Below are 20,137 nucleotides of genomic sequence, written 5' to 3'. Positions count from 1 at the left end.
CGATTATCGGGAAGGGAAGTTACGATCGACGAAATCAAGTCGTCAACATCTGTGTATGTTCGAACAGGAAATGTTAGTTGTCCTGAATCTGTTTCCAGAACGTTATCATAAAGAGTTGAATGACATAATTCTGCTAAACCGACTTCCCACAAATCTGGAGGCAAATCGATACGTTTTGCCAATTTTACAGTAAAATGAGTTAATGTGTTGTTTGAAAAATATTTTTCTGATGAAGACGATGGGAGGTAGATATAGAAATTATCATCCATTCTGACTGAACAAGAAGAACTTACTGATTCGAAATGATGATATATTTCGATATATATTGAGGTTTAGTTGTTTGCTATCGGTTTTAGCGATGATGCCTTGATCCATGAATCAAAACTGGAGGGATAACCCAGCCAACGAACAAGGTATTCTAAATTTTTACCTTTACCTCGTGTTTTTGAAATTTTATCAATTTTATACTCTTCGTCAGGATTCGAATATACTTTCTGAACCTCCTGTTTGTAAAATGTTCCTTTTACAGGTTCACCATTTAAGTCGTCCAATATGTAAACAGGTACCGGCTGCCGTTGAACGACGGAATGAATTTTAAAAAGTTCTCGTGACCACGATTGTTCGTATCCTTTTTCGAAATGTCCTTTAACAACAGAAATTCGCACAATATCCCCAACTTTCAAATCTGAAATTGTGTGTAAGATACTGTTGTTGTGTCTATTGAGATGTTTCCACACTGTGTAAACATTAGTTTCGTTTACATCTTGAGGTGCCATTCCTATGGAACGATGGATCGCAGTATTGTAACCTTCAAGAAGTTGAGGTAAAATATCTATGTAACGTCTTGTCTGTTTTGCAGTAAAATATTTCCACATTCGTTCTTTTAACGTTCGGTTAAAACGTTCCACTATACTTGCTTTTACAGGGTTTTTAATTGCGATCGAAAAGTCTACTTGTTCATTTTTCAGAAAATTTTGGAACACAGAATTTGTAAATTCTGTTCCTTGATCTGTCTGTAATGTGGCAGGTTTTCTTTTACTCTGTTCAAAAATGGTTCTGAAAGCTTCGGTTACAGAATTACTTGTTTTATTTTTTAGGGGTAATGCATAAGCATATTTTGAAAATACATCGATCACTGTTAGGAGATATTTAAATCCGTCGTTATGTTTTTGTATCGATGTCATATCGTTAAGATCGGCTTCCCAGAGCATATCTATGTTCCATACATTATAATGGTTTCGAGGAAACCTTTTTCGTGCACTTTTGTGGAGAGTGTATGTTTCCTGGTGCATTAACCAATTTTTTACTGTATCACGAGATATATTCCTATCTCGTACAGCTTTCCATAAACGATCCACAGATGAAAATGAGGCTCTGTGTTGAGGATCGTAATATATTCTAGCAAGAATTTTATCATGTTTTACTTTAGGGACTCCCATGATTGGTCTCTCTGTCTACGACTTTTTCTTAAAGGAACGAGTTTGTATGCATCAGGTGTTCTCAAAAATGGTGAAGTTTTTCTGGAAACACGTAAGACAACATTTTTCTTCTTTTTTTTCGCAGGTTTTCGTTTACGAGACGGACCAGGAATCTCCGTTGGTGATGATGACGATGAAAAATTTAAAGATCTCGGTTCCGGAAGCGTTTTTTCCTGATCTTTTTCGATTAGACGTTGGGCTGTAGATTGATACTCATCAATAATATTTTCTAACTGCTGTCTTGTATTACGTGGTAATGTTTCTACCAGGTTTGGAGGAAAATACGTTGATCCTGGTGAAATACTAGAATCACCATTATCCTGGATAATAGGAATCTCTAATGGTTCTTTCGATTTTCGGCTCAACCATAAATACTCATCCAATTCTTTTCTATAAAGACGCCATTTTTGGTCATCTGGTATATTTTTCATTTTAAAAATTTCGTTCATTTTTTTATCCAGAATAGATAATTTTTGATTTATAGACTGTTCGGAACCGCGAATACGTGTTAATTGTTCTGGTGAAAGAACAATCATTTTTTTGTAAACAGGTGTCATTTTTAATGTGGAATGAGAGTTCCGAGAAGACCCGATAATAGAGATCCTAAAAGTAGGGGTAGAAACCCTCCTCTTTGAACAAGAATTTTTCTTCGTTTCTCGATATTTACTTTAGGTTTTACAAGTCTACGTAAAACAGTTTTGTAAGGTGTTAGACGATGCTTTACAGACGGCCGAAGTTTTATATTGCCTTTTAAAACATTCAAACAACATTCACTGATAAAACGAATTGTTTTTTTGGGAGCACTTTTCAATAATGTTTTACGAACTTTTGTTGGGGAATTTTTCAATATGTGCAAAAAAGGTGAATGTGTTTTAAAAGAAATATTCTGTTTAGAACGTGAGTTGGTACGTCTCTTCCTCGTTTTCTTCATCTCGAGGTTTCAGGCATTCCTGAGGAAGATATATGGTTGAATGATCTGTATTAAAAATATCTGTTTGATAACGTAAAGGATCCGGTGTTGACTGGGAAAGATCAATATACAAATAACTGTGAGGTTCTATTGTTGCATCTATATATACTTTTTCAAGTTCCTTCATGCGATGAGGTTGAAGCTGTCGTGCAAAAACAGTAAATTGGTTCATATCTCGTGGATTTTTAAATATAACAAAATGTTTTACGTTCAAAGAAATATCTCTACAATGTTTTCCTTGGTGAAAAAGATTTTGGGTTATAAAAACAACTGAAATATTTTTGTGGTGACTACCTTTTGTAAAAAGGTCTGCAACTTTTTCTCCTTCAGCAACCATCATAAGATCATCTAGGACTATAAGTGTGGGAGTTTTTCCGTTCCATGATTGCCAATTAACAATTCCTTTATGATATTCCACATTACCGATATTTTTTGGGATACTATTTTCCTGATCGTAACACCATACTATTTTTTTAACAGGTGTTTCGACAAAAGAAAAAATGGAATTAACAAGTTTTGTTACAAAAGTGGTTTTTCCACTTCCTGATGCTCCACAAACCATCATCGTAAAAGGATGGATAAGTTTAGGAAACATTTTATGTTAACCAAAAATTTTACAGATTTGTATCCAGGAACTTGAAAGAAAATGACGGTTTACCAGACTATTACTACATTTTATATTTATTTTGTACAAGATTATATAATACAAGTATACAATATAAAAAACACAAACAAAAATTTGAACTTTGGACCTAAAACCTATTACAATACCTATTACAGATTAGGATTACAGACATATTTATAACCTAATCTGTACGGTATCCGAAAGGAAATGATAAATGTCGGTGGTCAAAAAAACGTTTCATTAATACTGGCTGAAACAATTTCTTTTCATTTGTACTGATAACTTGAAACTGTTTTGTTCTTCTAATTCTAAAGATATTTTCTACTGTAACTTCAGATTTTTCATTGTTCATCATATCACACATAGTATCAAAGTTGACCAATTTTGATGTGGAAGTGTTTAAAGTGATCCCTTTAACTTTACAGATATATTGGGGTTCAGAAAGAGGTTTTTTAATTTTCATACTGTAACTTTTTGGTCCTGTTGAGACAAACTCTTCACAAATTGCATCGGGACCGAAATCACTTAATTCATCGGTGAGATCCCCTAATTTATCACCTGTTCGGGGATGATATTCCATTTCAGGACTATCTATGTAAATCACCGAATCTGTGTCACAATAACATACCCTGTCATCCAATTTTTCAAGAAGTTCATACAGTTTCAAACGAGCATGACATGTCGTAAAAGCTGCAATAGGAACGTTTACTTTTCTGTTCAGGGTGATTGCCTCTTCAACATATTTCCAGTTTACTATAACAGTATCCTGATTGATAAATATAACTCCTCCGATAATTATATTAGGATCGGTCATTTTATCGAGGAAATCTTTCGATTCCTTGATAATAGATGTTTGGGAAAGGTTATCTCGTTGACAAAATTTGCCCCATAAAGAATTAAGACAAAGTTTAGCCAAAGTACGTTTTCCAGGATTGATCTCAATATTGTCTTCCTCCAATAGAATCCCCTCTTTATCAAAATAGTCCTGTAGGTATTTTTCTTTATCCATTCTGTTTTGACACCAAGTAGGCCACCCACTGGCTTCCTGTTTTATTTTCAAAAATGTGTTGACATACTCAGCAAACAGTCCTCCAGTTTGTGTAACAGGATTGTACATAGATGTTTCATATTTCCACACTTCCGACATCTCCAATATTCTGTAACCTAAACTGCAAGCTTTACGTACTTCTGCGATAACCCAAGTTCCTGAAAGTGCACGCTGTTTATCTGAATGTTCACAAATACCTTCACATTTTAGTGTGATAGCACATTCTTTACATAATACAAACATCAGTTTTCCATTTATTTTGGAGGGTAAAACAGGGTGTAGAAGGGTTGTAGGGGGTAGAATTGTACATTTAACAAGTCCTTCCATGTTTAAAACTTCATCGACTGGAGGAATAGAATTTCCTAAAAATATGGTAGGATGGCTTACAGGATAGGTACAATATTTGTTCACATAAGGGTACAAACTTGTAAAATCGTTGTATTGTAATTTCTCATTTTCCTTGATTCTGTAATAAGTTCTGACTGTTTCAACTCTTCCGCCATATAAGGCATCTCTCGGATTTAAAGGAATACAGCAGACAATAGGGTGTGTAGATAGATGTCTATCGAGTTCAGGATCAGTTTTTAATATTCTATCAAAATCGCATTCCCACATTGTGACAACATGGTAACCTTCAGAACGTAAAGCTGCAAGTTTACGACATGTTGTTTCGTATCTAAAAGCTGCAGTGTTTAGCATGTCACTATTGGTTTGACCGTCATTTTCCTGAGTGTTTTCATCTTCCGTGATATCTTTAGGATACATATCCCTGTTTGTTGATATGCATCGTCTGCAGCCGTGCCAGAAGCAACCAAGCGCTTTGTACACTGTATTTGTCTCCTCGTGATATCCATCTACTTTATAACGTCCTCCTAAAACATATTTTTCACGAGTACGTCCGCCGTGGAGAAGTATTATGTGATTTTGTTCTTCAACATAGGTCAACCATTTCAACGCAAATTTTGACATTTTATCTGCATGATGGTAACCTCCTCTAGGAATTATTCCTATAGTGTTAGCGGGCATAAATTTATGTCTGTAAATTAATGAACACGCTGATGCTATAGTGATACAATTCCTAAAAATATCTATTTTACATATATCCAGAAAATTCTGTCTCAGTTTCAGACATCCTTGTCTTAATAAAGTAACATCTTTAATACAATATTGGAGTAGTTCTGTTTTGTTGTTGAAAGGCATATTTTTTTTGCATTCAGTATCATACCAAGACATGAAATTTGTCTGATCTTCAATTGTTTTCATATATTCATATCCGTATGCAGAAGGAGGAGGTGTAGGTCCTATGTAATTTCGATTTTTGTATGTGTTCCACAAATGCGGATAATATCCTTTCTGCACTGGAAGACCGAACAGTTTTGAAAACCCTGCAAGATTCGTTTGAACATAATTAAGACTGTCGATAAAGTAGAGATTTTGGTACGTCATACTGATGATTTTGGTTCCATCCAAGATTATACGAGGTTTCATCCCTTTTTCCAACATTTTTCTCAATATAAACGTGCAATCATAACCTCGTGCATTGTGTGCACAAATAGTTATATTGGAAAACTTATGTTGCAGTTCGAGATAGGAGAGAAATGTTTCTACAGGATCATCCCAGAATATAAACTGTCTTGTACCACAGACAGAACACGAAACTGTTAAATCCTCTTCGTTATGACATGCATGGCAGGCTGTTTGTACCACGATTAGATTCGGAATTTGAAGAAAAGTTTTTTCTTTATCGCAGTACGGAATATCAGTATAACATTCGAAATCATAAAACACAAATAGAAATTTCGAATTCTGTTTAGCTTTTGGAATGGACATGTAACACATATGATTTATAGGTTTCACACAGTTACAGACAGTACAGTATTTCATGTTACACCTATGTACTTTCTCATACGAATTATTTGTGAGAACAATTCTAAAACATCGAGGACACTGTTGGATTTCACTACATACTGTACCGTTTCGAAATAGTGTAGAAACATGATTTGTAAAACATTTCTCATTTTTGAAAATTCTGTGACATGTTTGACATGTTTTATAAACTCCTGTTTCAGGTACGCATGGAGGGATTGCGCGGCACATGGAACACATTTGTTTGCACTGATGAATATGTGGTTTACAAAATATAAGTTCGTTACATCCCTGGCATTCCTGTTTTGCTGCAAAAGCTCCAACACGGTTCACAATAACATCGTAATGCTGCCGAGTACTGTCGTATAGAAGATATATGTATTTGGAGACATTCTCGACCTCTCCTTCAAAAATAATATCTTTAACATCACGAAGGTTATTGTACACAGTGATTTTATATTCTGTAAGAACTTGTTGAAATTTTTTGAGTTCAGGAATTCCACTTCCGACACATGTATTGTCTGTTAGATTTACACCTGTCTTTCGCATTAGTTCAAAAACAGGTCTAAGAAGATTTCTATTTCTTTTATATTGTGTATACGATGGATCTTTATCTACATGGGCTTTCCCTATAACCAGAGCTTCAGCTAAACAAAGAGGTTTTTTTCTATTTGGTACACTGACAACACTTCTCTTCAGTGTACTTAGGATATAATTTGGTAAACAATAGGCACGCTTACCGTCTCCTCCTCCTCCGACAGGTATATCAACACGGTCAGCCCGTAAAATTAGACGGTCTGTACTTGAAAATGTTTTTGCACTTTGTAGTATTTTATGCATAACAGTCCATACCATATCACTATGTAACTGATCACTTCTATGCCATCCGATATAAATATCTTTTACATTTGGATCGGATATATTAAATAGTGTTAAACCTATTTTATCTCCGTCCTTAGCATTCTTTTTCACATAGGTGAGAAGGTTTTCAACACCTTGACGAATCCAACTGTGAGGGTCAACATTTTCTGGAGGATGTGAGAAACTGAATTCCACACGTTGTCCCTTGGAACGAAATTTAGGGTATTCACGTTCCTGAATATTGTGTAACAATATATTTCCTATGTGTTCACGAGGTATTGTATCACGTTTTCTTTTCTTACCTCTTCTATGTGATTCAGAAATATTCTGAGGTGACTGTTCAACTGTCGGTAAGGGGTCCTCTCTCCAAGACGGTCCAGGTAGAGGTTCCGGGTCTGGTCTGGATACGGTATTCCTTGAAGTTCCTTGAGATGATACAGTATCGGATGTGTGAATATTCGGTGGCGATGATACTCCTTTTCCGAAAAGTTCGGGTGTTGTTGTTGTTGTTGTTGTTGTTACTGCCCGTAGTAATTGATCATACTCTTCAACTAAAGAGACACTCTCTCCTTCAATTATCCTTTGTGCAATGTACGCCAGCAGTTTTCGTAACTGGTCAGCTGTTTTATAATACCCGTTACGATATAACACTAACAATTCGTCAGCAGATAACTGTAAGTCCATGATAGGAGGATAATAGTATTCCAGAAACTACTCACGAAAGAGGGTGTCTATGTTATATACCTCAGCATCACAATACTGATTCTAACGGTTTTACTGTCTGATTTATAGGTTTCCAGGAAATAAGTAACAATCTTTCCGGTATCTACGACCCCTTTTGTTTTAATGATTTATCTAACGGTTTCCTGGTTGTATTGTAAACTTTCTAGAAATGTGTAACGGTTTCCTGGTTCTTATCTATAAACAAGGTTAAAGTCTTCGATAATGAAAAGATATTTCTAATAAATAGAACAACAATTGTAGAGGTCGAATTGCCTGATAACCTAAAACTTGGCAAAATTTCAGAAAACCTAAATATTTCAAAGGGGCATAGTCGTGTTGCTGATCGAGTTAGCCTGAATACCGTTACAGATTTGGAATCTGCACATCGAGACCTTTTAGTAGAGTGGTCGGAAGGGGAGTCTTCGATTGGTAATAAAGGAAGTAGGAAACTGTTGATCCTAGAATGATGAAACCTTTTCCAATAGAAAGAGGACTTCATTCCGAGTTCAACGACCTATCGATCATCCTTCTATCTCAATTAGGCACGGAGATATAACGATTTGGAAATTTGCCAAAAATTCAAAAAAAAAAAAAAAAAAAAAAAAAGTTCAAAAAATTAAAGTTTGGGGTCAAAGGTCATTCACCATTTTTCAAGGGCCCGGGCCGGCCCTGGTTTTAACATACAGTAATAACTTCACCAAACGTTATTCATCATTTCCTAGGGGCCCGGGCTGGCCCTGGTTTTCGATATACATACAGAAATAACGTTACGATGGTTATTCACCATTTTTCAAGGGGCCCGGGCCGGCCCTGGTTTTAACATACAGTAATAACTTCACCAAACGTTATTCATCATTTTCTAGGGCCCGGGCTGGCCCTGGTTTTCGATATACATACAGAAATAACGTTACGATGGTTATTCACCATTTTTCAAGGGCCCGGGCCGGCCCTGGTTTTAACATACAGTAATAACTTCACCAAACGTTATTCATCATTTCCTAGGGGCCCGGGCTGGCCCTGGTTTTCGATATACATACAGAAATAACGTTACGATGGTTATTCACCATTTTTCAAGGGCCCGGGCCGGCCCTGGTTTTAACATACAGTAATAACTTCACCAAACGTTATTCATCATTTCCTAGGGCCCGGGCCGGCCCTGGTTTTCAACTTGCAGTGAAAACTTCACCAATCGTTATTCATCATTTCCTAGGGGGCCCGGGCCGGCCCTGGTTTTCGATATACATACAGAAATAACGTTACGATGGCTATTCACCATTTCCTAAGGGTCCGGACCGGCCCTGGTTTTAACATGCAGTGATAACTTCAGGAATCGTTATTCATCATTTCCTAGGGGGCCCGGGCCGGCCCTGGTTTTCAATAAACATCATTTGACACAAAACCCGGTTCCATATTTTTAAAATGTCTGTTCTGTGTAGTTTCGTAAAAGAGCGACCGCAAATAACCTCCTTAGGGTTTATTCTTCTTGTAAACCTTTAACCCTCATCTCAAAACTGCTGATTACAATTGCATCCTTAACTTTTAAACATTACTACGTCTACCGAGATATTGAAACACAGAATTTATAAACACCGGAGAATGAAAAAGACTCGAGAGTTTATCGACTCCTTCATTATTTCTCAATACTCTCAAATGTGACAAAGAACCTTCTCGAGACTGCCAATTGCTGCGTAACCTCTAACCTTTAGAATGATACATAGAGATACTTTCAGAGAACGTCAAAACAGCTTGTGAAATATGTTTCCCACTAATTGCTACGTAACCTCTATAATCTTTAGAATGTCAAAACGACTTGTAAAATATGTTTTCCGATTCCCAATTATAATTTGACCGCTAACCTTTAAATGATACACGGAGGATGTTACAAAATTTGGATCAAACTATACCGCCAATATATGGAATATTTATAGCAGTCTTTCTTCACATTTTACCGTCTGCAACAGAACAGAAATGGAGAACGGAAACTTGGTAAGTAATTTGCATGTTTGTCTGTTTCTAACTTATTTTATGTAAAGAGACTAATCACAACTAGACCTCCAGTTTACACCGGGGTTCGAATTGTTAGACCTCCCCGATGACACAGTGGTAACGTCGTCGTCTTGTAATCAAGGGTCCCGGATTCGATTCCCGGTGGAGGCACATTTCGGATCCCACTTTAAACTGTAGGTCTAGTTCCGATTAGCCTTAATGTGCATAAAGTGGACTTTAAACAACCAATCAAAATCAAGAGTTCGAATTACTGTGTATTTTTACCAGGTGTCGAACCCGGGACTTTAATTATGAGACATGTCACCATAGTAAAATCGGATTCGAACCATTTTTATGGAATAGCAGATCCGGAACTCTGATTATAAAACAGCTATGTCACCAATGTATTATGAGAAAAACGTAATTAACATACAGGTATTTCATATTAATATAAAAATAACATATTTTCTGATTATATTTTATTATAAACATTTCATATCCATCTAGTTGTATTTTAAAATATATACATTTCATTTACTAAATCACCTATACACTTTCTCGTTTAGACAAACGAAAATCGGACAAAAGTGTTAGTGTATTAGTGGTGTTAGTATTTATTTGTCCAATTTTCTTTTCTTTAGAAGTTCTGACATTTTACTCTCCATCTCCTTTTCATCGTTCTTTCTTGTCTCCTCAGTTTTTTGTTTTCTAATATTTTTGAAAACCTCCATCATTTCGAAACATACACGAAGGGATAAATGAGATGGCACATACTGTGCCTGTTTTACATTTTCCAAAAAATCCCCAAATACTGGGGACGTGTTCTTTTTTTCTGATATGTAACTAAACATTTTAGTGAGCGTGTCGATTTGGACTTCCATATCACGGCAGACCTCCTCCAGGTTCTTCATCAGGTTCTCTGCTAACCCGTTCTCCTCGCAGAAATCTATGTAGCATGCGATCTGTCTCTCCACTTGGCGAGCTTGGACCTTGCTCCACAGATTCCTTCGTTCCCCGGAATGTTCTGCATCTTTAAGATTCCCATGCAATACATTGAATTCAAATGGTAGGGATGCCATATCTGAAAATATAAAGAAAATATGTTAGATATATCGCACGTACACCTTGATTACAGTTATACATTTTTGTTTTAGAACAATCGGGGGTTGGCTCTTTTAGAGGCCTTCCTTCTGTATATGGCTAACGCCGATGTGCAGGAAGAAATCCAAAACATGCAGATGGCATTTCGCCGGTACACGGATAGAGTGGCAGGAGTCGATGTGGAGGCGCAGACAACTGGTGACCGTTTAGGCGCTGAATTAGAGGGTATCGGACACCGTTTGGTGGAAACACTCCAACGTGCCGTTACCGCGAACAACGGATTCATAGCCAGGCGGGAAGAGTTTAGGAGAGAGTTGGAGGCAGAGATCGGCGAGATCCAGGAAAGGTAATATATTTTTTCAATTATATCTATTACATCATCACCCCTATCTATACAATTTCCGATTTATGTGTGAATATGAAATATTATTATTCTAACTCCCTTCTTTTTTTCAGGCTCCGTCGTATCCACGAAGAACGAGGCGTTCAGTTCTTCGGGTTGGTGCCGGAGCCTCTCCTGGAACTCGTCCGGAATGGTGCTGTTGCACCACCTCCTCCTGCTGCTGTGCCACCCCCTCCTGCCGCTGTGCCTGTTCCTCCCGCCGTTGTGCCGGTCCCTCGTGTTGCTACGCCACCGTCCCCTGTTGCTACGCCACCTTCTCCTGCTGTGGCGTCACCGTCTCCTCCTGTTACGCCTTCAATTATAGATATCACGGATGAAGAGGACGGCGATTTATAATCTATCAATAAATATAGGTAATATTTTTTCTTACCTTTTATTTTTACACGTCTTCCACTTCTGATGTATCGGTCTCCTCGATGATGTTAGGGAATTCACGGTGAGGTGGGGTCAAAGTTCTGGTAAATTTTTCTTCTACTTTGTGAAGGCTAGAAATAAAAAAATATTTATTTCTTACATCATCTCGTCGTAATGGATTGTAACAATAATCCGATAATTCTTCCAGATCCAATGTAGGGCCTTTTACTCCTAATATTTCACCTATCAGGTCCTCAGGGGACACACTGTATCGAAACCACCGGAATATCTCCCCCAGTGTTAATACAGATTCTCGGTACTCTCTCCGAAATATCTGCATTAACGTTGCAACATCGCAATGATCTACCATCATATACTTACCGTGGCAGCCGACCCTATATAATTGAGGAATTTCGTTATTCAGCAGATCTTCCAAATTTTCGTACCGTGTCAATTCGACATCGGTACGGTCGCAATTCAGTCTTTCATTTGCCATGATGATATATTTTGTTGCCCGGCAACGTGGAGGAGCATGTAACTCAGATGTATCTAAATACTCCGAATTTAATTCCGATTCTGTTTCTATACAGATGCAATCCAATGAGGAAAGCCCTGATACTAAAATAAAAGGTCCTGCATTGTATCCGTGTGTCGCTATTTCACTAGCTACACGACTCGTCCATATACCGTACGACAAATGCCCGTATACAGGTGCTCTTTCGAACAGATAGTGTGTCTCACATAAACCGGCTCTGCGATTATTAATAAAACGCATACTGATCGGAAAACCGTTAGTTTCAACTTCCAAAAACGTTTCAGACACTAAATTTTGATTGTAGACGGTAATTAAAAAGGATTCTCTGAACCTTACAGGGGCGTCAAAAATAATCAATTTTGTATTCTGATGTCCAAATATTTCCGATTTACAACTTTTAAATTTCTTTGATCTATTAACTGTTACAGGATATGTCTGATACACAGTCTTTTCGGGAGAACACTCTGTATACCCATACATAGGATTACACTTTACATTATACATATCACGTTTTCTCTTCCTCGACAATTCACCAGCATCATCGATACTGTTCTTTCTATAACGTTTAATTTTTTCGTACCCGTGTTGGGCAGCGTTCTTTTCTTCCCACAACTTTCGAAATTCATTCTCCGTAAAATATTTAGGGACATTCACATATGTCTTTTTTTTCGATAACATTCCTGACCGTATCGATGATCGTGGTGATTGTGGAGGAGTCGGTAACGGACGAGAATTCTGTCTAGTTACCGGTTTCTCTGATCGATCAGGAGATGAAGTCATCCCGATCATTCCTCCAATAAATTTCATCATCCACGATACTATACCCATTTTATACTTACCTCCGGATACCGTTATATACCTGGTAAATCACTTCGAAATCGACTCTGAAAGGTAGTCTCTGGATCTCTGGAAGAAGACGGTGGTCACACAGGGTGCTCACTGTGATGTAAACATAAACAGATCAATCGTCCTTATATACCTCATCCTCCCTGTTTATCACGCACCTATTTTCTCTGCGCATCCTCTCGCGCAAAGCGTCCAACGCCCACGTACCCCTCCTATCCTCTTCCCTCCCCGGAATACTATACACACTATCCCCTTCCGCAAATTGTACTTTTTTTCTATTTATTTTATTTACTCCCTGTTTCTCCACAACTTTTTCCTTTTTCACTTTTCCCTCCATCGGTCGTTACCCTATACGGTCGTTACCCTATACCGACCACACATACAATGACGCCACTATCGATAAACACGCAAAAACATCTCCCGGAAACATACAACGAACTTTATCTCCAACCTTTACACCGTCCACAATACCTCCTTTGTTCTACCCCACTTCCATATCACCCAACAGTCCCACACTCACATCCTGATTTCGTCATTCCAACCGCTCATCTGTAACCTTTCACCTTTCACAAACAACACTCTCACTCACCATCCCACGCCACCAGCTCCCCATACCCCAAAAACCAATCAAAACACATCTCCATATCTCAAACCCCGCCCATTTCTGGCCTCTCTCCAAAACCCAAACAATGCTTGCTTGTCCACCGCCCTTTATCATCAATTGATCTTTCATCGATCTTTTCCAATCAATTGATTTATCGACCCATATCCGGGAACATAACTACTCTAGTCCAGTCCTCCTCTTTGACACACTTTCCTTCGGTGGCTTCTTTCTTCCGTACTTATATATTCTCCACTCCTTTTCTGGTGTTTAGTTCAATTTCACACATGAAGAAAATTCTTATCCGCACTATTTGCACAATGCACACTCGCACACTCTCTACAGGCTGTTTTACTATGTCCTTGTACTCCGCCATATTATATCTTTGTTGTCTCTTTTGTCTCTCCTCGAAGAGAGGAAAAAAATAACATAAAAAATCTTCCCCCTTCTCCCCCCTGGGGTGGTTCTTGGACTGACCGGCAGAGGGGGTGTCCAACAAGAGTCCTTTTTGGTCAGTCACACGAGGTGCTGCCCTCTTGCGTATTTTGTTACACTAAATGTTAAAATTCCACATCTAGCTGCCCGTAATCTGACATGGACCGTATATGAAGGTACACTGGTAGTACTGGACCTCAATTAATCCCTAACTATAACCCGAATACCCCAGGAGAATAGGAATAGAATAATATTTAATATAAACCCAAGAAAATGTATATATATATATATATGTATAATTAAAATACGAAATTTCTACCCGCACCTTCTCGCCAGAGTCCTCCATGACCGGATCACTTATAGTACTCCAGAGAAGAGTGCAAACTACACACGAAACACATACAACAAATAATATGTATATTATTATTGAAAAAGAAATATTAAACTGGTGGTTGCCTCACAGCTATCAAACAAAATTGCATGATGCGAAATCACTTTAGATGCAATTTTTATTTGGTTATTTTTCATTTCTTTCATAATAATGTAAAAATATATTATAAACCCACATTTAGTTAAGATCAATACTTACGTGCAATTAATTCAATAGCGAAACCAATGGAAATGAATTAAGTACAGTAAAACCTCGTTAATCCGGACTAATGGGGGATAAGTTGGCCGGTTTAACGAAAGTCCGGATTAACTGAAATAACCTAAAAGAACAATAGAAAGTTCATTAAAACTCCGTTTATATCAACAAACCACGTTTATTATGGTGTATTTAAAGGGCATAGCCCTAAACAGTAAAATGTAAAGCAATACTGTGCATAAAATGCAATACGTAAATACGCGATACCTAGATGATGATGATGTGCCCGACGGACCTGGCTCTGCATCACTCGAAACTCTTGCTGTGGAAGTTGTTGACTTCTAGCCACATTTAAAACCTTGCATTCTGCTTTTTTTTCATTTATGCCTTTTTCCTGTCCGGATTAAACGAAGTCCGGCTTATCGGGATCCGGATTAACGAGGTTTTACTGTAGTTTGCAAATTAAAGATACATTACTCGAACGTCTGTTCGAGATGTTATTTGAAATGGAACACTTACCTACATATCGGACCTCATCTTGTACAGATTTCCCTACATTGATACTATGACCGTAACTCCAGGACATATAGAACTCTGTTCCATTTTGCATTTTTTTTTCGATTCCTCCTCCAGCAGATTGTCCTTTATTAGAGAAACGGTAAAAGTTATAATCATTGTTAAAAATATTCAAACAAAGAATCGAAATTTCACTGACTAAATTGTTCTATCAATACTCTGGCAAAACGCGAAAGAAATAATAATAAAGATTGGTCTGATAAAAAAAATACATTAGGAGCCTAAATTTCCAGACAAAAGTGACACATATACTATCATTCATTTTTTTTTAATCCTCACCTATACCCTGTCCCAACTATCTCTGGAGCAAGCGACCGAAATCAAGTCCCTGCGCAAGTAGTGACGCGAGAAGGCTCCACCAATGAACACGTACGAAGGAACGGGATTGTGTTGACGGGGTTTACCAGCCTTGGCAGCAGTGTGTACTGCTTCGCTCTGCCCCTCGATTTCCTCTCGTTCTCTGACGCTATGCGCGGCCTTGCTCCAGAGATGATTGCGACAGGGTATAGACTAGTGATTTTTCCTCACTAATGATGTTCATCTTGTCTCTCATTCACTCCCCCGGATAATAAATAGGACCAATTGACTGTGAAACGTCATTGCTTATTGCAACTTCTCTCATTTACAGCTGAAGAAGCTACCGATGTGTGATTAGAAAAATCAGAAGTGACATACTTTCATTTTTCGAGTGTTTTGGTCAAAATCTGGGAGGCTCAGTGGCGTACGCTGCTAAAGGTACCGCAAAATTGAAAGTACCCGACCGTTAAAATATAAATTTACAATATTGTGGCTGTGACTCGATGCGCTGATCTGAACATTTACAAAAATTCTGCCTTTGAACCACAAGAGAGACTCTCTGCATCACTTTTCTGATATTGATATTTTTGGCTAATCGCTACTACTATGACGAATTATGATTATGTGAAGAAAACACTCGCATAGGGACGTAGAACCATTGTGGCGAGATCGTGAGTCAACTAATGAGCACACTTGGTCACCGAGGTGGTTATGAAGGACTAAAAGAAACCACAGAAGATAGTTACCACTAGACTAATGCAACTATAATAGACGCATTAGCAAATAATTGCTCAGAACACTGTATAAGTTGAATGAGTATAATTGTGATAAAATCTTTCCTCTAGGAAAATATGTTATTAACTTCCTACTTTCTAAGATTCGTGTATACGTATATATCCCTATAACATTCTCAATTTTTACCATGAATTTGGAGGGCTGCAGCCCCACTATCCTTCCCTTCGGTACGCCATTTCTTTGACGTCACATCAAAAATAGCTCCTAAACGCACGACCATGAAATTAGGCGGCTGATAGAAGTATGCGCTGTTGCCACATCGGAGGCAAGGCACATAGGAGGTTTAAGAGAATGAAAGATCTCGTTGTAGAGTGGGTCTTTGTAATTTATGTAATACAAACTTATGTATTTGCTCAAAAGGTCAGGGATGACACAAAAGAGCCCCAGAGAGAGGTCGGTCTGACGCTCGAACTAGGCAACACAGCCCGGTTGACGAGCGCGGGAACCAGCGACTTTTGTCCCGCTCTCCCTTTGCTTTTCCCACATGGTGGCACCAGCGCAATTCTGCCAAGCCGCCTATTTTCATGGCCGTTTAGGAGTTTAGCACATGTTAACATGTTACAAATAGAAAAACTATCCAATGAAAGTGGCTTAAGAATAGGGTGACCATACGTTCCGTTTTGACCGGGAGAGTCCCGGTCGTCCCGTCGATATTATTAAAAAACATTATTTGTCCCGTTTTATAAAAATCTAGAAGTTAGCTTGAAAACCAAGCATAAATGTTAGAAAAATAAATTAAAAATGTCATAGAAACAGAGTGGCAAAACAGCTGGACTGCGTTTCAAGCACTTTCTTGACAATCAAGAATTATCGTCGGGAACAATCGAGCAGACAGCAGTTTACTGTATAGGTTATCTCGCGCCGCGACTTGTATTGTTTTGAGTGTGTTCCGCTATTTGTAGAGCAGTGAAGAAGCATAACCAAGAAGCGTACATGTAGTTTCAATACGGATCTGCAGCAATAATTTAAATTTCTACATCTTGACACTGACACAAACTCAAAAGACAAATCAAACGTTGTGTGTCAGATGTGGCATAAGCTTTAATGTAACTTTTTTGAGCAGTTGTTGAAAAATGAAAGTATTCTCAAGAAGGTTGTTTAGTAGAAACACAATGCCATACTGAGACTATAATTATTAATAACTTTTGACATGGGAGATCATATTTCATTTATTGTTTATGATGTATCATTTATGTGATCCATACTTTAATAAATAATAAAAGCTCGTTAATAATAACAAAAATTTGTAATCATTCATAAGCAATTTTTCAGGAGGGGTGAACTGATCTCCTGGGGATGTCTCGTTTTTAGGTCAAACATTTATGGTTACTCTACCCTACCCAAGAATAAAGAAGCAACATTCTCATCACTCCGTGCTTCAATCATTTATGACAAATTAGCAAAAAACTTACCCATGTTATGATGCGCCTTCGTCCAGTTCCAAGACATTGTATTACCGAGTGAACTGGTGATGCTGCAAGTAACCCCCATTCCAGATTCCCCATTTTTCGTCCATCTCCTCTCCTTGGTTTCGCCAATCTCTCCTTCGGTGGTTGTCCAGTTGGTGTCCGAAATGCTCAGATGACCGTCTGGTCCATCCCACGCCACACTCCTGCTATCGACAGACTTCCCTTCCTCTTCCCAGTTCCAAGAAGATCCATACTCGGTCGTTTCGCCATCTTTAACGCTCCAAACGTGAGCATTTTCATTCTTGTCATCACCACTCCATTCCCATTGCTGTTCTGCAACACTAGCCTGAAAATGGAAATGATGGGGGAAGCATTGTAAATAATATTCTGCAATACTGTTAGAGAAATTCAATGTTTTCCAACTAAATAAAAAAGTATGAGAAAAGACCCCCACTATCGGCCAAATCACAGTATTTGTTCAATATGTATGTTGGGTTTTACAAAGAGGACTGTAAGCAAAATCACACGTAGTTGAACACTTGGGGAATATAATCTGACACTATGGCATGACATTTGTTCTCGATCTTGGTGCGGACGTGGGCCCACGCTGTGCATCTAATACAGAGCATTCCCTGACATTCGCTACGAGACTCGGCGGCAAGCGGCCAGGCATCAGATATTGTCTTTCCCGGTGAACGGGGTCCGCGACAGTCGCACGCTACAGTCTGTTTTTTTCGCTCTCTTTCCCTTTCTGTTGACGTTGCAGACTGACGCCAGTATAATCCTCCCTCGGAAGTTGTGTTGTGTCGTATCCGTGTGTTGAAGATTTTGGCTTAATATGGCACCACAAAAGTTTACATTACAACAAAGGATTTATCTTGTCGAGTGTTACTTCGGAAAGAGGAATTGTGGAGAAGCGCGACGACGTTTTGCAACGAAATTTCCTGTTGTTCCCGTTCCACATAGGACCACTATATTAAACCTCGTAAAAAAGTTTAGAGTAACAGGGTCAGTTCTGAATAAAAGTGGAAAGAAAATCCCACATGTACTTACTGAGGAAAAACTCGATGAGATAGGGCAAAGGTTAGAAATCTATCCGCCGCCTCTCACAAGAAACAGGTGTTTCAAAAACCTCCTAGGTCCCCCGATGTCAGCCTGAGATTTTTATTTATGGGTAAATCTAAAAAATAAAGTATACAAAGACAATCCGCACACCATTCGTGAGTTAAAAGAGAGTATTGTACGAGAAATCTGGAGAATTACAGTAGACGAACTTGCACGTGTAAATGCCAATTTCCTTCCGAGATGCCAGGAATGTGTTGCATCATTTTCAACACCTTCTGTAGTCAAGGTTAGTACACAATATGAAAACTGTAATTTTAATAGCCCACTCTAGCGACTGCGCGGACCCCGTTCACCGGGAAAGACTCGCCGCCGAGTCTCGTAGCGAATGTCAGGGAATGCTCTGTAGTAGTGCAATTCGCTTCTTTATACGGCATTTTTTAATTATTATTCTATTCTTTTTTAAGTCGAATTTACTATTACTTCTGCAATTAGACTTAAGTTCCTCTTAATGCAAGTGAAGACATTTCTAATTAATTTTACAAAACATTAAACTATTTCTAAATTCGTTGACTGTGAGAATGCCTATGGAAATAAATTATGTTATATTTCTCTTACACACTTAAATACATCAGCTGAAGCAACAAAGAGGTCTCTACAATAATTAATTCCCAATTAACAGCCATGTGTACATTCAACAATCATGAATTCTGACCAAAATATGACTGGTAGTTTATGAAGTGCTGTTTGTCATATTTGTATTTTGCTCACTGTCCTTTGTCTGTTGTAGATTGGACCAATGTGTACATTATATCAATACATACCCGAATGAATGTCTAGTAGCTTGTACAACGAAAATACGGCGAAAGGTACTTCTCACGAACATACTTATAAATGATATGTGATTTTTACAGCACGAGTAAGAGGTAAAGGTTATGCAGCATATGAAGCGAAACAAGTAGATCACAAAAAAAAAAAAATTGAACTATTACTTACAAAGTAACCCAAGTTCGTATAGACAAAGGCGTGCGCAGATCCCTCTGATTAGGGGGCCAAAAGCCTTGACGAAAGTTCAGTTGGGAAAAAAAAACCTGACTTCATCTCACTGTTTTATTGTATTGGCGAGTATGAAACAGGGGCATCTATAGTGTTCGTTCCCTTAGTGTGCAGAAACATAGAGGCAGTTAACTGACGAATGACAAGAAATTTGCCAGAGAACGAAGCTCGATGGTTCAATTACATAGGAAATAACGCACTCCTAACACCCCTCTCTCCCGTAATTGCTTTTGAACTTTCATCGGCTTGAAAATACTTTATTTTCTTTAAGAGTTAATATCGTTTAATAACGGCGATAATTTCCTCTACACTAAATTTATAGGTGAAAATATAGGGCAGGAATTGCCACATCTGCCCCTTAGAAAGTGAATGTCAAGTATATAATTACACGTATACCTACTTTGATTTCTGTCAGAGTAATTTACATTAATTATTATAAAGGGGATGCAGAAACGCGTTAAATTCATATTGAAGTGGTAATTTTTGAGGGTGCCACGCTAATATCGGAATAATATGCCTCGTTT

General features: G+C 38.1%; 1 protein-coding gene across 1 annotated transcript in view; it reads right to left on the bottom strand.

The window, feature by feature from the left end:
* LOC145995102 (uncharacterized) overlaps positions 1–20,137 on the bottom strand; it is an 86,880-nt gene that overhangs the window by 55,138 nt on the left and 11,605 nt on the right. The window contains exons 2-3 of the mRNA XM_083131638.1: positions 17,499–17,841; positions 14,938–15,060 (exon numbers count right to left, since the gene is read on the bottom strand). Coding sequence (XP_082987764.1) covers positions 14,938–15,060; positions 17,499–17,841 — 466 coding nt within the window. The remainder of the gene's footprint in view (positions 1–14,937; positions 15,061–17,498; positions 17,842–20,137) is intronic.

The sequence above is a fragment of the Lepisma saccharinum genome, chromosome 11 (assembly GCF_977018435.1).
Source record: "Lepisma saccharinum chromosome 11, izLepSacc3.1, whole genome shotgun sequence".
NCBI classification, from domain to species: Eukaryota; Metazoa; Arthropoda; class Insecta; order Zygentoma; family Lepismatidae; genus Lepisma; species Lepisma saccharinum.
Note: the sequence above shows the minus strand (reverse complement) of the source record. Positions and strands in the feature narration are given on the sequence as shown.